Source organism: Platalea leucorodia (genome assembly GCF_965183815.1).
Source record: "Platalea leucorodia genome assembly, chromosome: 3".
NCBI lineage: Eukaryota > Metazoa > Chordata > Aves > Pelecaniformes > Threskiornithidae > Platalea > Platalea leucorodia.
The window spans coordinates 59,149,698-59,167,687 of record NC_138825.1 but is presented as its reverse complement, the minus strand read 5'-3'; the positions used below and the strand labels follow the sequence as shown (position 1 = coordinate 59,167,687).

At 40.9% G+C, this 17,990-nt stretch overlaps 1 protein-coding gene across 1 annotated transcript in view; it reads left to right on the top strand.

The window, feature by feature from the left end:
• NOX3 (NADPH oxidase 3) overlaps positions 1 to 240 on the top strand; it is a gene marked incomplete at both ends in the record, with an annotated part of 39,178 nt that extends 38,938 nt beyond the window's left edge. Inside the window, one exon of the mRNA XM_082305677.1 lies at positions 114 to 240. Coding sequence (XP_082161803.1) covers positions 114 to 240 — 127 coding nt within the window. The remainder of the gene's footprint in view (positions 1 to 113) is intronic.
• Positions 241 to 17,990: the final 17,750 nt, after the last annotated feature.

Below are 17,990 nucleotides of genomic sequence, written 5' to 3'. Positions count from 1 at the left end.
AACGTATTTCTCACAAAGCCATTTCAAAAGATGAAAAGCTGGAGGCAGCCAAAAGGTGCAGTTTATTCATTTACTCTGCTACCCTCATGTTTTTGTTGTTATTACCATTACAGCAACAGTATTGGAGTATTCTTCTGTGGACCCAAGACTCTCTCTAAGATCCTTCAAAAGACATGCAACTCATATTCATCAGTTGATCCAAGAGGAGTTCAGTTTCACTATAACAAAGAAAGTTTCTAGGCTGTACTTCTTAACTACACAATAGGTATGACCAAGTTGTGTATTTTTTCCTCACCTTCTCCTGTCCTCTACTCATTCTGCAGCATTCAGGACAGACATTAGGAGTTGTAAATTGAAGTAGGTGCATTGAGTTCAATAGAAAAATGCCATCCTATGCCAACTAAAGATTTGGACCCCATCCTTAGCCTTTCCTTCAAAGAACCGAAGGGCCAGTTCTCCATTGCTTACTTAATGATGCTGTGAATCCATCTGCATCTATGTGAAAACAAGCACAAACCACTAACCTTTGAAGAACAAGGCGTGAGTAAAATGGACATTTAGAACTGTACCTCACTGTTGTGTGTGATCAAACTACTACCGCAGGCAGTACTTGCATTCCTGCCGTTTAAATCGTGCCCAGACGTTCAAAGCATTTTCCTTCCTGGTGTTCTGATTTTGCACTTACAGCCTCCCACTGCGCACACATCCACATCCACATCACCTTTTGTGCCATAGCAATACTGTTTACATACACACTGTCCAACAAATTCCTTTTGCCTTACCAAACTATGCACCATTTAAACCTGCCATTTCCACAGCGATGGTGGCTGTGCGTGCCATAAGCTAACATGTTCTGAGGGTTAATATGTTAAGGTGACTCCAGAAATTTTTACACTCAGCAAATGGATCTCCTGAGACAGACAACTGAAACTGAAAAAAAGTTTCAGGTGTCCTTTAAATGTCACACGGCTTCATGGGCACTGACGAATGGGCTTTAAAAGATACAGAATCACAGATATATGACAGAGTGACTGAGGTGGGAAGGCACCCCTGGAGATCACCTACTCCAAACCCTCTGCTCAGAGCTGATTCTGTGAAGACAGGAGCAACATTTGCATTCTTCCAGTCCTCAGGAACCTCCTCCCATAGCCACGACCATTCAAAAAAAATGAAGAATGGCCAGCTCCCTCAGCACTTGTGGGTGCATCCCATCAGTTCCCATGGACTTGTTTAAAAGCTCCCTAACCTGATCCCCCTTCACTGAGGGTAAGTCTGAATTGCTTCAGATTTTCCCACTTGCCTCAGGAGCCTGGGATCTCTGAAGGTCAGCCTTGCCTGTAAAGACTGAGGTGAAAAAGGCACTGAGTACCTCTGTCTTCTCCTTGGGCACCAGGTCCCCCACCCCATTCAGCTGCAGACCAACATTTTCCTAGTCTTCCTTTTGCTATTCATACATGCATAGCAGCCCTTCTTGCCCTTTGCTTCTCTCGCTAGATTCAACTCCCCATGGGTTTCGGCTTCCCTAACCCCATCCCTGCACATTCAATATTCTCTATATTCCTCCTGCATCACCTGTCCCTTCTTCCACCTCTTGTAAGCCTCCTTTTGTGCTTGAGTTTTGTCAGGAGGGATTTGTTCATCCATGCAGGCCTCCTACCACCTTTGCTTGACTTACTCCACAGCAAGAGGGATCATTTCTGAACTTGGAAGAGGTGATTCTTGAAAATCATCCAGTTCTCCTGGACTCCTCTTCTCTCTAGGACCAAACTGCGTGGGATTCTGCCAAGCATGGAATTCCTCCTGTGTTCTCCCCATGCAACGTGTGTGAGTGTACAGGCACTTCAGAGAGGCATCCAGTCATGTGGGTTTTACAGAAGAGGTGTTAGAGCTGTCTTGTAGGCACTTGCTTGTTTGTGTGGATATCCTTGGGGTGGGCCCCCTTTTGCCCTGTTTTGTTGATTGCAATGTCTCTCCTGTTCACATCATCCCGCACACTTTTCTTGTTGCCCCAGTCCACCATTTCCTCACTTGATTGTTGGTCATCCACTCCCTCCCCATCATTCCTACTTTAAAGCTCTCGTCACAGGCTGGCCAGCCTTTGCCCCACTGCAGGGGACCCCATCTCTTCCTAACAGTCCTCGATCCTCAGAGCAGGTCTCATGGCTGTAATAGCCAGATCCCTGTTGTCAACACCAGCTGTGCAACCAGTTGTTGACTTGCAGGATCCATGCCCAACAAGTTCCCCATCATACTGAAAAGCCTTTTGTTTGTTTGGTTGTTCAATAATCTCTGCCGATGCAGGAGGAACTGTGTTTCCCTGCCATTTTGTCATATGCCAAGCTGACAGCCTTGAGAATAGTGTATGGGTGTAAAATGCACCCATACATATATCGCAGCTTAGCATTTTTAACAAAGTCTAATTCATATCTGCATTTGTTGTTTTTAAATCTGCCTTGCAACTGATCCAGCCTTTCCTCATAGTTCACAGACTATGTTACTCAGAAAAGCTATCTATTCTCTGCTATACTCACACAGCACCGCGAGGTAGGTACAAAACAGTAAGTCATCTTTTCACCTCTGCAAGCCTTCTCAGGCAGCTGCTGGGAGTCCTGAAATACTGGGAGGCCAGCTGCAGAGCTGCTGGAAACGCTGTTGTCCGACAACTGTGTTTCAAACAACCCATCCAGGTCCCATGGAGTGTCCCCTGGAGCCACATCTTCTAACATACTGGGACTAACATAGAGCTATGCATGCCATCTGTACAACTGCTGATGCTTTCTCCAAGAGAGGACTGCCTCCAGCTGGTTAGGTCAGCCAGCCTTGCAGCACCTTGTATATCAAAGCAATGAAACAATGGCCTCCATGCAACACAAAGCTTTACTCATGTTCTCATAGCGCTCACTGGCACTAGAACTGCCACGACTATACGTCCTATCCCCTAAAGCAGTCCTTCCCTCACAGCTTTGTATTGCACATCTTTGACGCTTGAGTATATCATTGCCACCTTCCTAGACCTGATGTCTTCCACGTTCAAGCTTTGTGACTTTCGCATGGTTAAGCACGTAGAGCACAGGACAATTCCAGAATGAGGGAGAAACAAAATAAAAAATATGGGAATGTTGTAACATTCACATAAACTAGAAAAGTGAGAAAAATATTTCCCTATTCCCCAGCACAGAAAGTTAAAGAAAAACTATATTTGAGTTGGACTGAGGCATAACAGAGCTCACTAGGATCACATAACACATTTATCCAGCCACACAGTAAAAATGGGAGGTAGAAAACATTCTGTGTATGTCAGCACTCAAATAAGACAAATGACATTATGTATGTATACTTATACACACACACAAAAATGCCCACTAGAGGGGACATAACTGTATAGACAAAAGAAACAGAATAATAAAAATTATGTCACAGAAGACTCCAATATTATTTTATACCTCTTCTATTAGTGAATACAGTATGTGTGAACTGAGATTGTTCTACAAGATACAGTTGTATTATTATTAAGTTTAGGGCAATGCATCTGTTTTAAAATTGTTGGAGTTTTTTTAAATGCCTGCCTATGTGAAATGATTAATGCGGTGCATACTGTGTAGCAGTAGAGTGAGTGGAGAATTAGAGCCTCTGCCAGTTCACCTAGAGGCATTTATCTTTTTATTTTTTTCCCTGGTGCCCGTGCTGAGCCTCAGGGTAAGCTGACACATTTTTTAATATAAATTAAGCTTCTTTTTTTTATGTGTGTTGAAAATCTTGAAGGAAATGAGAAATGTGTGTAGGCACCAATACCAGCTGCCATTGCATGAAAGAAAGAGGTGACAATTTCCTGCAGATTCTGAATGATTGTTTTAATGGGGTTGGATTGGAGGTAACAAGCACAAAGATATTGTGCTGCCAGAAAAACAGGATCTGTTCTCCCCCTAGCCTCATGCAACAAGATGTAACATTTAGCTTCTGGCTCAACACGGCATCTCTTCACTGCTTTGATTTATTCCCACTTTTGCAAATCACTGTGGTATGCTACAGGAGATGCATTTAGAGCCCTTGTTATAGTTCATTGAGTGGCACTGCTGTTATCACCACCAGAGGAGAATTTCACTTGTATCAGGACTGAGTGACCTAGAATAAAGGAAAAATAATAATAATAATAAAAAAAAAAAGAAGTGGGGAGGTTTGTTGGACTAGGATGAAACTGCATTTAGGCTGAATGAAAATCCCTTTATTACAAATACAATTTAAATCAAAATGGGAACTAGGGAGATTTGGCTTCCTGCCTTGTTTTGAATAACACTGAGCACACAGCAGCTATGATAATGTGAGTGCATATGTAATGACTCTATTATTATGTTTATATATGGAAACATCATTCACTGTCAGGGAAAATGAAAGATATCTTCATGGATTTGTCCATTCAGCTTCTTCAGCAGGAAGTGTTCAGCACTGTGTAGGAAAATATTAGTAAATAAAATATAGTCATAACAGCACAGACTCACCACATCCTGTGACAGAAAACTAATCATAGACAAGGATCGTAAATATACAGATTAATTACTTTCGCTCTTACAATAAAAAGAGTGGTATTATAATGATTGAAGTTGTGTTAACGGTAATTTTAAGTTTATTCACTAGTAAGTGTAAATTGAAATACATGGGTTTATATGTTCTGGGCTTCCTCCCTCTCCCCCTCCTCCCAAGTTATGCATGTAGTAGAAATCAGTTAAGTAAGTTTGCTCCTTAGTTTACACTCAAAGATTAAACAGGAACTGCCACTCTTAACAGAACGTCCATCATACAGTGTGTGTGCCATATCATCATCATTGTAAGGACTTTCCTGCTTCCTTCCTGGTTTTAGATATAATAAAATGGTTAAGAGGAAATACTGTTAACTGCAAAAAAGTGACAAACTTTTCAGATGTTTGAGTACTCCTGATTAACAGGAGATTTTATAAGAACTGCCTTAAAGGCAGCTCAGCCGATACGGAAAAGCAATAAACTAAATGACATGGTAGGTTTATAATCTCAACTGGTCAACAATTTCAGTGAATTATTTTTTTTGAGGGAAAATCACCTGAATTTCTTCAGGAAGAGAGAAAAGGAAAAGAAAAATGTGACAGTGCTTCCACCCAGCTTGCCTGATGAAGACCAAAAGCTTAAATGAAACATGCATAGTCAGTCAAGTAATGAGGAACGCAAACCTGTGATGGTCAGAGCAGCATAGCAGGCGATGGACTGGAAGGTGCAGTACTGTGTGCAGCAGAGGAGAATTGTCCCTAGGCCTTCATCTCTTCTTCTGACACTTCTCAGGCAAATACCAGGCGTGATGTCACCTTGGTGACCACTTACAAGGTGGAAGGCACTCTACAAAGAACTGGCTGGCCTAAACCTTCTGAGTGCTGGAAACCAGCTGAGCTGAGGCTTTCTCACCTCAGTCAGGTTACCTGTTCTGCAGCAGGAACTCCAGCTCCTCCTGTGGGGTCACTTAATTGTCTGAGAAATTCTGCATTTCTGTGGAATAAAATCAGGTGTCCATTTCATTAAAGCTGCAGCCACAAAAAGACACATTTTCCAGGAGTGTCTACTTACATGTTACTGAACGTGTTCAAATGAGAGTGGACTGGTGATTTGCATTTTAAAACTCTAACTAGTTAAGTCTATTTAACAGGAGTCTTCTTGACCTTCAACAAATCATGTCTTATAGTGAAAAAAACCCTCATTTACACAATGGTCTTAATATATGTGAACAAATGTGTTAGTTGACATGGAAACACACTTTTTCTCCTTTCAAAAGCAAGAAAGGACGAAAAGGCTTAAACTCTTTAAAAGGTATATTAATATCCTTTCAGAATGCATAGAAAAAAACAAAAGTTGTATAGGATAGTGAACCACTCAAACCAGCATATTTCAAAGGCTATCTGCTTCAAATATTTGCAACTATTATTTCTAAACAATAATGACTTCTAACATGGTAAGACATTTGTATTCATTGAGGATAAAAGCCCTGAGCCTGCCAATACTTACACATGTGCTTTACTAACTTCAAACAATCTTTTTTTCTGTCCTAGAGGACTAAATATGGTTTCCTTTGAAGCTCATGCACAGAAGACTGATGTCAGGCTCAAGGTTGGGTCCTGAAGGCTGATCTGTATTATTCAGCTATTAAACTACTGGACTGTCTTGATTCTTGTCTAGAGACCATTTCTCTGGTACAGTAATTCTGAATATGAAAGACAATTTACAGTCACACTTGCCTTAAGGTACACAGATAAGATTGCACTTATGCACTTTAATATAAGGCAAAAAAATGTGGGTTTGGGGAGAGCTTTTCTCTCTTTTTATTTTGGCCAAATGATGAACACACAGATCCGAATATTTTATTCCATGGATATACACAAATAAGCAGGAGAGAAGGCAGATATAAGCCTGTCCTCTGAGACAGAAGTCCTGGTCTCCAGCCTACTGCTGACGATTCCCCGGCATCGCTGTCTTGAACGTTGAATCTTCTATCCCACGCAAAGGCCTGTGCCCTTGCTGGAGACAGGGGTTCTCTGCACAAAAGCAACATCTTTCCTCCTGCTGCTGTCCAAGGCTGCAAAAACCCTCACAGAAATCATTACTGTCAAAAATGGAACTAAGTGGGACTTTGGGAGCAAAGATAAGGAAGCATGCACAAGCTCAAATTAACACGCAGTAGTTGTGGCACGGATGCACACAGGAAATTTGCAGAAACCTATCTGCTTTAGATCTCACAGAAGCTGATGTCCGCAATCCCCTCTTACTGTAACAAGCACAATGTATTTATTCTCATGTTTCCAGGAATTGATCAAGCTTAAAAAAATGAAAGACAAACTTTGGATTCGAAAGGTCACAGGCACCTAATCAACCTGCAACACATCACACTCATTAATTATACATTACTACACAATTACATTACATTTAGATAAAAATGTTTAGATTGAAGAATGCCTACCATTTGCTCATTAATATTAGTAAAATATCCATTCAATTTTCTGAGTTTGTGTGCAGCTAAGGAAATTCAGAGGGCTACGCAGAATGCATACCAATGCAGAGTTAGCCATTTAAGATCACCCTTTTTCAGATTCCTTACCATGCTGGCAAGAGGAAGATAGTTAAGAGGCACAGTTGGACAACTTTGAATGTAATATCAAAGGTTTGAGGATGAAACAAACAAACGTGTGCTGTGATACTGGTCAACACAGAAGTTACTTCAAATATAAATCATGTGGAGAACAGCTAGATTTGACTCAACTGGACCTTGTGTAATACAAACATGCCCAAGTACAATTTCTCTGACAGGAATGTACATCAACTATTTTATTATTTAATGGAAGCTATGGTCATCATTACAAAGATGTATCCATAGTAAGGGACATCAAGCATAATGGCAAATGCTGGCCACCCTATGTCTATGACAGCAAGTACATCATCCTTCTATAACATTATGCATTCATAAAAGAGCCTGAAAACACTTTATAAATGGTCTGATGCTGGGAGGTGCTGAGCTGAAAGAGCTTTTAGTGAAACCAAAAGAAACTGTATCTGCTTGCTATTCTGCAGAACCAGACCTTTGGAGTCCAGACAACAAAATTAACTGGAGTTTTGCCAAAACGAGGACAGTAGAATTTGGCTCAGTTAGTCGATGTCAGTGTAGAATGATATATTGCAAATATTGAACAGTGAACTTTAAAGGAAAAAAAATTAATTCACTTCAAATTGTCTGACTTGTTTATAATGAAAAAGCCAGTGCTTTACTACATGCTGATTGTCTTATTGCTATACATGTAGATAGCCATCAATAATGAAGTCTGTAAGTGGGGAGACACCTTTTGGGGATGGATGCAATTATATCCATATATATTATTAATGTTACTACACCAGGCTCCAGTTCACCAGAGCATCTGTGCTTAGCTTAGTTTAAAGCTTATAAGTTGGGGTTTTTGTTTCAAGGGGGTTAGACCACGCTCAAGGGTCAGTCCATATCTTGAGAGCTTTGTTCAAGCGAGACACCAAATGCCTCCACAGGGAAGTTCTTCCTAAATTAGAAGAGACTTTTCTTGCAGGGTTTGTGAAGAAACTGGGAATCTCCTTGGCTTTGCTCTCCAAATAAATCTTGTCTTATATAGGGGTATGAAATTGCTTGTCCTCTTTTCTGGGAAGCCAAGTAAGCCCAATCTCAATTCTTAGATTAGCATTTGCCGGAATAGCTGGTTGTAATGTGGTTTCCTAAAGAAATAAGACTTAGGCAATTATGATGTCCGTCTGTCTGTCTGTTCGTTCCCTTTTCTGCCCCTCTACTCCTCAGCAAATATTGCTTAATTTGCCAACCAATTTCAACCAAGATATAAGGTAGATAATCTTATTCTAAACTCTTATATAGCCCGTATCACCAAAAAAGGTCTGAATACTTCAAAAGCTTTAACAAGTGGGCAATGTCACAGAGCAGTCACTCAAACAAAACCTGTCTGAACACATGCAGCTGAGAAGCTGCACATCTCAGGGCATGAAAGGCATGCCAAGCAGAGCATACTGCTGGACCTTGGAAATTAGTGACGCTGAAGAAGAAACCGAGGCTTTACTAGACAAACATCTCATCACATGCACTCAGTAAAATAATGCAGCAAAAGAGATAATTGTTGCTTTGTACAAGGGAGGGATGAGACTAATACTGGTATATTGCAAATTGTTCTGTTGTACATCTTAGGTTGTTAAGAAATTAGGGTAGAGAAAAGAGCCACAAACGTATTCAAGGACTTCAGAAAATACCTTGCAATTAAAGGGCTCAATCAGTTTAGCATATCAAAAATTAGATTAAGAGATGACTCTACAATAGCATACAAGTACCTTCATGTGGAGAAAATCTAGGCACTAGCAGGCTCTTTAATCTAGCATATTAAAGCATAACAAGAACAATCTCAAACAGGAAATAAGGCACTCACTTTAAACAGAGGAGGTGATTAGCTACGGGAAGGCCCCATCGGAAATGGTAAAACCTGTATCTTTTGCTGTCATCCAGTCAAGCTTGGGTGCTACTCTTGAAGATCCATGCTAGCCAGACACAAGTTAGGCTCAGTTAAGTGGAAGTTATTGGTGCAGCTGGGTAACTGGGTTCAAGTTATTGGCTGCTGCTACTTTACACATCAAGGGTAAAAGATGTAGTGGTCCCTTTGGGGTTCAAAATGCTTTGAATGTATGTCTTCTCATAATATCCTTGTCAGGTAGAAAATTTATTACTTCCAGTTTTAGATGGGGAACTAAGACATAGAAATGCTAAGTGGTTTGTCTCAAGCTCTCAAAGGAATGGCAAAACAAGGATTAGACCACAGCCTTTCAGGACCAAGACTATTGCTTGAACTGCTACAGCAATCTTCCTCTCCCATAAACTGTATTATGTATATTTGACGTGGCCCTTAAAAATATCTGTGAGCTTTCTGAATGAACATAAAACTGAATTGAATTATTTTTGTTTTAGTGGCAATGGTTAATATCGTTATTAGGCAGCATGGTTTGAAAGGCAAGTACTTTGATTCCCAGGACCAGCATGATACATGCTTGCTCACTCTTAGAATTATATGCATGATATCAAGTATTTACATGAAAAGTAGGTCCTCTGGCATACAATGAGTGATTTCTGTGATAGAAAGATAGAAGATTTAAAACAAAAATAATATGTATCAGGAAAGAAACAAGATATGGGGTTTTCTACTAAGCGATAGTATCCAAATATCTGAGTACAAATTTTGATGCTGGACTCAAGCCTGATCCTACTCTGAGCAAAGAGCACAGGAAAATGCTTGTTGCCTCACATAGTAACAGGATCCAGCTAAACACCACATAGCACAGCAACGTGCTGCCAAGAAAGTCAAGATTTCATTTCATGTAGGACAGATCAGAAAATTTTCAAGTATATTAAAGCTCCTCTTTAAATATTTCACGTAAAGAATGTACAATAACAAATAATAAAGCTAGGTAAATAAACAACATTCTGCTTCAGTTTCCTGGGATGCACGTATCCCCCTTTATGACCATTTGAGGCTACACTGCATTTGTTTGCTCTCTGATTTCTGCCACCTTGCTTATACTTAGAGAATTTTCTAAGATTGCAAAGGACGACCCGGTTATTTCTTATGTCTATCCTCCATTAACAGCTTAAAATAAATTCTAAGAGAACCAGAGATGAAGTCTTCATCCTTACTCTTTATCACCTCTGTTATTGGCTCCATAGTAATCCAAACTAATGGTATTTGGTTATTGCCCTGCTTAAAGGTGTATTAAAGCTGTGTCTGCAATAATACTATTTACAAGAGTAAATTCATTTCTTCTCATTCCATTCACTAATATTTTCTATTAAATTAATGCTAGGGGAGGAAGGATTTAGTACACTTCACCTCCTGCAGAAGTAATCAGAAAACATTTATGAACATTTGCAGTTGTGATGGGAGGAATAGAACAGAAGGCATTTTATTATGCTGATTTTATCCTCTTTCTTTTGACTGGTGTTAACTAGTGTACAAAAATCCAAAGTTCATCGGAGAAAACAGATCTATGAATTTTCAAAATTCCCTGTCAATAAAATAAATTTGGGGGGCAGGGGGGAGTAATTCATACCTTGCTGTGTAAGTTCAACTCCACTAGCTGCCAACACCACAAAGGACTGGGACATACTGTTAAGCAGAGGAATGAAAACTACTCTAAAAGACAATATCAATCTAGAAATTCAGTCATTGAGAGCTTGCTTCATGAACTGAAGCTAATTAATGCTCTCATGTAGGGTTGAACCCAAACCATCAGAATGATAGCAGCTCCACAGCTGAATTACTTTTTTAGTATGCTGCCACTTAAAATTCCACCCAGTCACTTTAAAAGGTTGGAGCACACGATTAAATTGCGCTACAGGAAGGGAAAAGATGAACAATTAAAGTGAAAATCTCCTAAAAAACAAAGATGACCTAAGATATTTAAATACAGAATGACTTGATATTGCAAAAAAGCTTGCTGCAGAAAGCATCCTTTAATTATCTGCACAGAGTTACTCCTTGCACAGCTCTCTTTGGAAGCTCTAGAAAAGGTACCTTTGTCAGCTCAGTCTTACATATCTGCTTCAGTAAAGGAGTTTAACATCCTAGTATCAAAGCACAACGATGACATTCAGAGCGTGAACTATGCAATTTTTTTAACCAGAATAATTTGTCCATTCAGACGCCTGGAAGAAAGTGAAAATAAAAACCAAGGGTAGATTGAGCAGATCCCTTTACCTTAGCAATGGGAAACAGGACAGACCATTCTTACAAAGGGTATGAAACTGGAATATTTTCAAGTTACTTTCACATTTTGCAAAATGACTTTAACACGGGACATTGTCCATGACGGTTCTTTCAAGCCCTTCCAGTTTATTTGCATTCCTAGCTGCTCGTGTTTGGATACTTTGCTTTCTGAAATAGACAAGAATGAGATTTCAATGTGTGTTTAGGCTGGGAGAGGATGATCAGATGTATATGGCTATAAAACCACATCTGCTAATGTCTCTAAACGATGCTACAGCTGCTGAAAATCATAACATTTACTTGTCTAGGTTATCAACTAAATCAAAATTATATTTACAACTGGATTTTTCATCAAATACATGAGATTATCAAAGGTAACATTTCAAAAGGAATTGAGTTAGGAGACTAAATCACATTGACTTTCAACACAAGGCAGGCATCTATGTGACATAAATATGTGACACATATAGATTAGTATTTTCAATACTAACCTGTGTCAAAGGTATGAGGCCTTTCACGGAGTTGGGAAACAGCACATTGTAACTGGGAAGAAGCCAAAGGCCTTAAGGAAAAGGAGGGGCAAAGGAAGCGTAACAGGGGGCAGAGCATTTGTAGTGACCAGTGTTCAGTGAAGCATGGTTTTGCCCTCAACCAGGAACAGCTGGAAGGCTTGCTCATGCTGCTCTGAAGGAGCATTAGTGTTGTCTTCTGTCTGGTGTTTGGATTTGTTGTGATTTATGCAAACTAAGCCAGCTTGTGAAATTCAAACCAACATGGATTTGTCAATCCCTTGCCATGGTCGGAAGACAGGAAGACCAGTCCCATAGTGGGGCAAACGTGGACAACGAGGCCACAGTCAGCGGCAGAACGGGCGGTAGGGCAGCAGGAACCGCAGGAGGCAGTAAAGCATGTGGAGGCCCAGCAACTACTCTTATTCTAGCTATTGGACTGGGCTCAGATATGCCACACAAGGTAGTGTCACACAAGAAGAGGGAATGCTAATATGGCAGCAGCTCCTTTACAGATGTTTCAGAGTGATCTGTAAGGCCCATAAATGCCCCAGGCGTGTATGGGCTGTCTGTGTGATCGGCATGGTGCATGGCACAGGGCATAGAGCTGCCATCCCTGACTGCAGCAATGTCAGTGAAGATGTCTACTGATGATGATTTAGGCAGGAAATGTTCTTTTCAGACTTTCCAGGACAACATCACTGCAGCTCAGGACTTTGTGCAGGTCACCCAGAAGCATGTTACCCTGTTGAATCATTGATTTTGGAATAGCTTTATATCTGGCACCATGCAAAAAAAGGTTTTGCTTCCAGCAATGACTCTAGCCCTGAGGAAATGATATAACACGCAGAAAACTGATAGGAATTTTGACTTGAGCTTTAGAAAACCAAAAGAGACAAAAGCCTACGGTCTTGAGCTCTTAAGTTTGTCAGCTCCTGCTGAACTTCTAGGCTGCCCCCTCTTCTGAGCTGGGTCTAGTTTTCTCTGTCCACAGACACTGGGAAGCATGGTAGATAACAGAAGTGACTAAGGAGAGGTGAACATCTTAGCAGAAAGGAGACGTCCCTAATTTATTTCACTGTGAACAAGTCACAAACATAACGTCTACGGTTCCCTCATGTTGAGCTGTATCTCAAAGGTTGCTGGAGAGCTTCTAGAACTACAACGGGATGGATACAGGTAGCAGACAACTCAGAACTCCCAAAGCTGAGCAACAGGCCCAAGGCATGTTTACAGGATGCAGCTGTGGACCCTACCATGTGGCCAAAGAGACACTGATACTGAAGTCAGGTAAGGTGACGATGGCAAATAGTTGTGACCCTGCTGCATATAGCAGCAGGGACCTTGAAACTGGGACCTTGGAGACTGATTTCTGTTACAGGTCATAAATCAAGTTCTGTACACTTGTGTAACTGCCTAGAAGAAACCGTCCTTTCCTCTTATCACTTCAAAACAATGAAAATCATGTCCAGAATGGTGGATCGCTGGAGGATAACGATGTACCCCAGAAAAACAGTCTCTGCAGGTTGACTGGAAAAATGACCTGTGTTTCTGGAGCAGGCAAAATTCCAAGAGAGGTGTCCAGGTTGTTCAGTTCACTCTACAGATGACTAGCAAGTGAGATGCCAATTTATCCCATACAGGATTCCCAGTACCACAGGTAGCTGTCCTCATGAGGACTGCACAGAACGAAGGGATCAGGGCTTCCCAACACCAGATCTTGATTCCCTCTAAGACGAGATCATTCAATAGCAACAACATCCTGGGCTGCATTAGGAAGTGCAGGTTGAGGGAGGTGATCCTTCCCCTCAGCGCTGGCGAGGCACATCTCAGTGCCGGGTCCAGTGCTGGGCTAGCCAGTATAAGAAAGATATGGACTTACTGGAGTGAGTCCAGCAAAGGGCCACAAAACCAATTATGGGACTGGAGCATCTTTCATGAGAGAACAAGCTGAGAGAGCTGGGACTTTCAGCTTGGAGAAGAGAAGGGTCAGCTGGATCGTATCAGTGTGTATAAGTGCCTGATGGGAGAAAATGAAGAAAAGATATCCAGACTCTTCTCAGTGGTTCCTAGTGACAGGACAAGAGGAAATGGGCATAAACTGAAACACACGCCTAGATTATCTCAAGAACTCCCTTCCAACCTCAACAATTCTGTGATTCTTTAAAGACATTGATATATTTCTTGTTTGCAATTTAACAGGTCTCAGGGTCATCTATGGACATTTCTCCCTTTCCATTATTATACATAAGGTAGCACCAGGGAATATTGAACCTGCAGTAAAATAGACCAGAAGTAAAAATCTGATCTGATACATCCTCAATCTGAAGGAGAGGTTGCACAGAGTTGGATCCTTTGCCAAGAATATACATGCCACACAGTATTCTCAACAGCAATGTAATTCAGTGCTGAGTGCTACTTACCAAAAAGCTGATCAGATTTTGCTTTCTGATGAAAAATTGTCAGTAATTTTCACATCTCATTTGAGATACCAAGGTGAACTGGGAAGCTGAAAACGTCATTTGTTTAGGAGGGAATTGTGGCTGCCATAGTCTACTATGGAAAACAGAGAACGTGTTTTAAATTCAAGGTTGTGCTGTCCAAACTAACCTTAACAATTCAAATATGTGTCTTGGCAGAGGATCTAAATGACTCCGCAGAGAAAACCTATCATAGATCTCAAAGAGGAAGCTACATGACTGGTTCATAAGTTGTCAGATGTGTTTATACCAGGTCAGCTGAGCACCTTTCTGACTATGTGGAATCACTGCCTAAGTGTAAGAAAACACTCTGCGAGGTGGTTATCAAAGACAATCAAGAAACAGTTGCAGAAAATAGTTCATTTAAGCATCTCTGAAAAGTCCCAATTGTTTTAGCTTGTAGTATCTGCATTTTGTATTGATTTCTAGAAAGGTACTAAAAAACGAAGCAGATGAATTTGACACAATCTAATGCTTTGAAATGATGAAATGCAAGAGACTTGGGGAATAGCCATTGAAAAAACAATCTTGAGTTAATAAATGGATATTGGCAAGCTCTGATATCCCTGAAAACCAAGAGTTACATTAACTGCCTTTCTAGTCCCTGTATCAGCTGTACCTGTTCCACATCCTGCTGCTAGGGCTAAATGGAATGGTTTGATAACTTGTGGATGAGGTACTTTGATACTATGGATATTCAGACATATATCTTGCTACACCACCTTGTGAACTGAGTCCTTGCATAGAGAGAGCGCCTCAAGTCTCTGAGGACTTTTTCTCCAACAGTGTCACGTAATTGACTGTAGGTTTTAGTAATATCTAATAAGGTATTTAGACCCTGTGCAGCCTAGTTACTGTGGGTTTAATCAAAGGAAGTCTCCATTTCTCTCACATCAAATATAAGCCACTTATCTTCACCCCGAAGTCCTCCAATGCCCTATTTCCACTCTTCTTATGATCTCTTGTTCACTAGTGTGACTCTACAAGTCAGTGAGCTACTTATTCAGGTGAAGCCATACCTTGGATTCCTGCTGACTTTAATTCCTGTTTTAAGGCCTTTTATTTAACACAGAAACAAAGTTTTCAAGGTACTTAGAGCAACAAACCTTCAGAGTCTTGGTTAGATCTCCTCCTCTAACGCTCAGCTGTCCTTCTAGATCACAGCCAGATCCAAGCTTTCGTATCCTTCTCATTTACAGCTTCAGTCCTGGTAGACTTCTCCTATCCTTCAAATACTTTCCTAAATTCTTCCTGTTATCAAATATATGAAGTCTTTGGCAAGTAGTTTCTGATCTTGATCTTCTCACTTCATCCTTAGCATGGGCTAAGAGTCGGGGCCAAGAACTAAAGCTTCCAGTGTGTACCTGTGTGCCCAGAATGAGGCCTGGGATGGCATGGCCTGGACTAAAAAAACACCTTAAAATGTTCTTCCTGCGCATTCCTAGCAATACTTTTTCTGATCACTGTTGACAGTATTACCACTGTTCTCCCATCTACTCATATAATCAGACTATCGTTATCACTTTGGACCTCCAACTGGGCCTCATTCCCAACCTTTGTCTTCCAGATCTTTCTGCACAACATCTTTAAGACACTTTTTCACTCACATAGTTAAAATTCTTATCCAATTCTCAACTTTTCATACCTTGCATACTGAAACCACCTTCTCTCTAGCCTTCATAAGTGCTTCCTTATTCCCCTTGTCACATCCAGCAAAAATCACACATCCTTCATCACGTATCTATCTACCTCTCACTTTGGCCAGATCCCTCCTCTCTTTACACCTTTCACTGCTTCCCCTTTTATATTGCAACACATGCCACAAACCCTCACGTTCACTTGCCCCTATACAAAGATTTCTGAGCCTGCTTCCTGAAAACTTACTCATTGTGGAGAGGCCAGCTCGTTCATGAGAGCAGCCCACATTTCAAAGAAGCACCTTGATATTTTCTTCCCTCTGCCCTCCCTGTAAACATCCGCAAAGTTCCCTTTTTGTGCCCTTCAGATCCTTCTTTTGTGATGCTATAGGAAAAATGCTGCCTTGCTGAGACCACAGCTTGTCATGCTGACCAGTACTAACTCAGTGCCTCCTTATTCTCTTCATCTGTCCGTATCTACTTTTCTCTATTCTTTTAGACTCACATGGCAAGGCTTTCCTGACAGAGGTCATATCTTCTGCTGTGTTAGTACAATTTCTGACATGCTGGAGTTCTGTTGGGGGCCTCTGGGTGTAACTACAATAAAAAAAATCCATTCTAAGCTTTGAATACAACATTGAATACTGTCTACTTAACACACAGGGCTAAACAGACACGTTCATTAGCAGTCTGAGCAGAACTGTGGCTCCAAATTAAGTTCAAACAAGAGTTTTGCAAGTGAAGAGCCAGAAAGAAATCAGTTTATTCCCCATCTACCTCCATTTTCAGATCACAGTATGACAGAATGTATCTGGAAGTGAGCAGATCACTGTTGTATTTTCAAAGATGTTATATTTTGGTTTAAAACCAAATCAAACTAACAAGAGATAAAAGAATTAAAAAGTATTCCCACCTCTTAGAAATCAGCACAGTCACCATGACTTTAACAGAACTGTACCAATTTATGGCAGGTAAAGCCTAAGCACAATATATTTAGAAAAAACTCACGCTGTTGATCAGGGGAGCGATTTCTTGCTGACAATTTTTAATTTCAGTTTAGCACTTCCCTTAGCCTGGACAGGGGAATCATTCCAGTTAGCTTTACTCTCCCATACTCATCACTACAGCAGTGGTGGTTGTTTGCCACCTCAGAAATGCACGACCAGAATGCTGTGGTAGCTACAGCACCCTAATGATATAAATAAGTCAAGGTTAGAACAGAGGCACTATGTTTTATTGTACCAGCTGCATTAGATGGAAAAAGATGACTTAAAATCTAACAGTTAATGAAATGCTTTTTTTTTAAAATAGATTTTTGAATCAGTCTTCTCACGCTTTTCTTAACAAAATACAAATTCTGACCTAGCCTACTTAGGAGCTCCCAAAAAGCAGAGCAACTATGATTAACAACCTACCCTTTCATGTGGTATATTCAGTAAACCTGAGTCTCCAGGTTTTGTGGCTTGGATTTTGCTTGCTAAATCTTCCTTTCTTGTTTACTGTAAGCGTCTATCATTGACCTTCTGCTTTTTACTTCTGCTAGGCGGAATATACGGCATTCTTGTTCTGGCAGCCTGACTCGACATAAGGACATACAGTGGAGTCAGGAAACTTTTTGTTCCTTGCTAAAGACTGTGCAGCTCACTCGCCGTGGAACAAGAGTGGCACCCAGTGGCCAGAGAGCTTGGTCCAAATACTCACGCCCTGCAGTTTCTGCCTTCTGCATTTTATAAATCTGCTGCCAGCATTTTGAAGACAGAAATCCTTCCGTGCTCGAGCTTGGAATCCTCTCTCACCTCTGCACCTGAAATACAGAATCTAGAGAACTGAATCTAAAAGGTTTCCTCTCTGTACTCTTTTTGAATACGACTTTTTCTGAGAGCATAAATAACCCACCACAGGTATTAGGCACCTACAACAGGGTGCCGCTTATTTCTGAGGGATCATGCAGCAACTGACTTGCCTGACATAAGCACAGAAGGACGAGTTCAAGGACCTCATCTAACTCTAGCACATTGTCCAGTTAAGTCCAAATGAGGTAAACATTTGTTTTTGAACTGCCCCGCAGAAAACGTGGCAGCA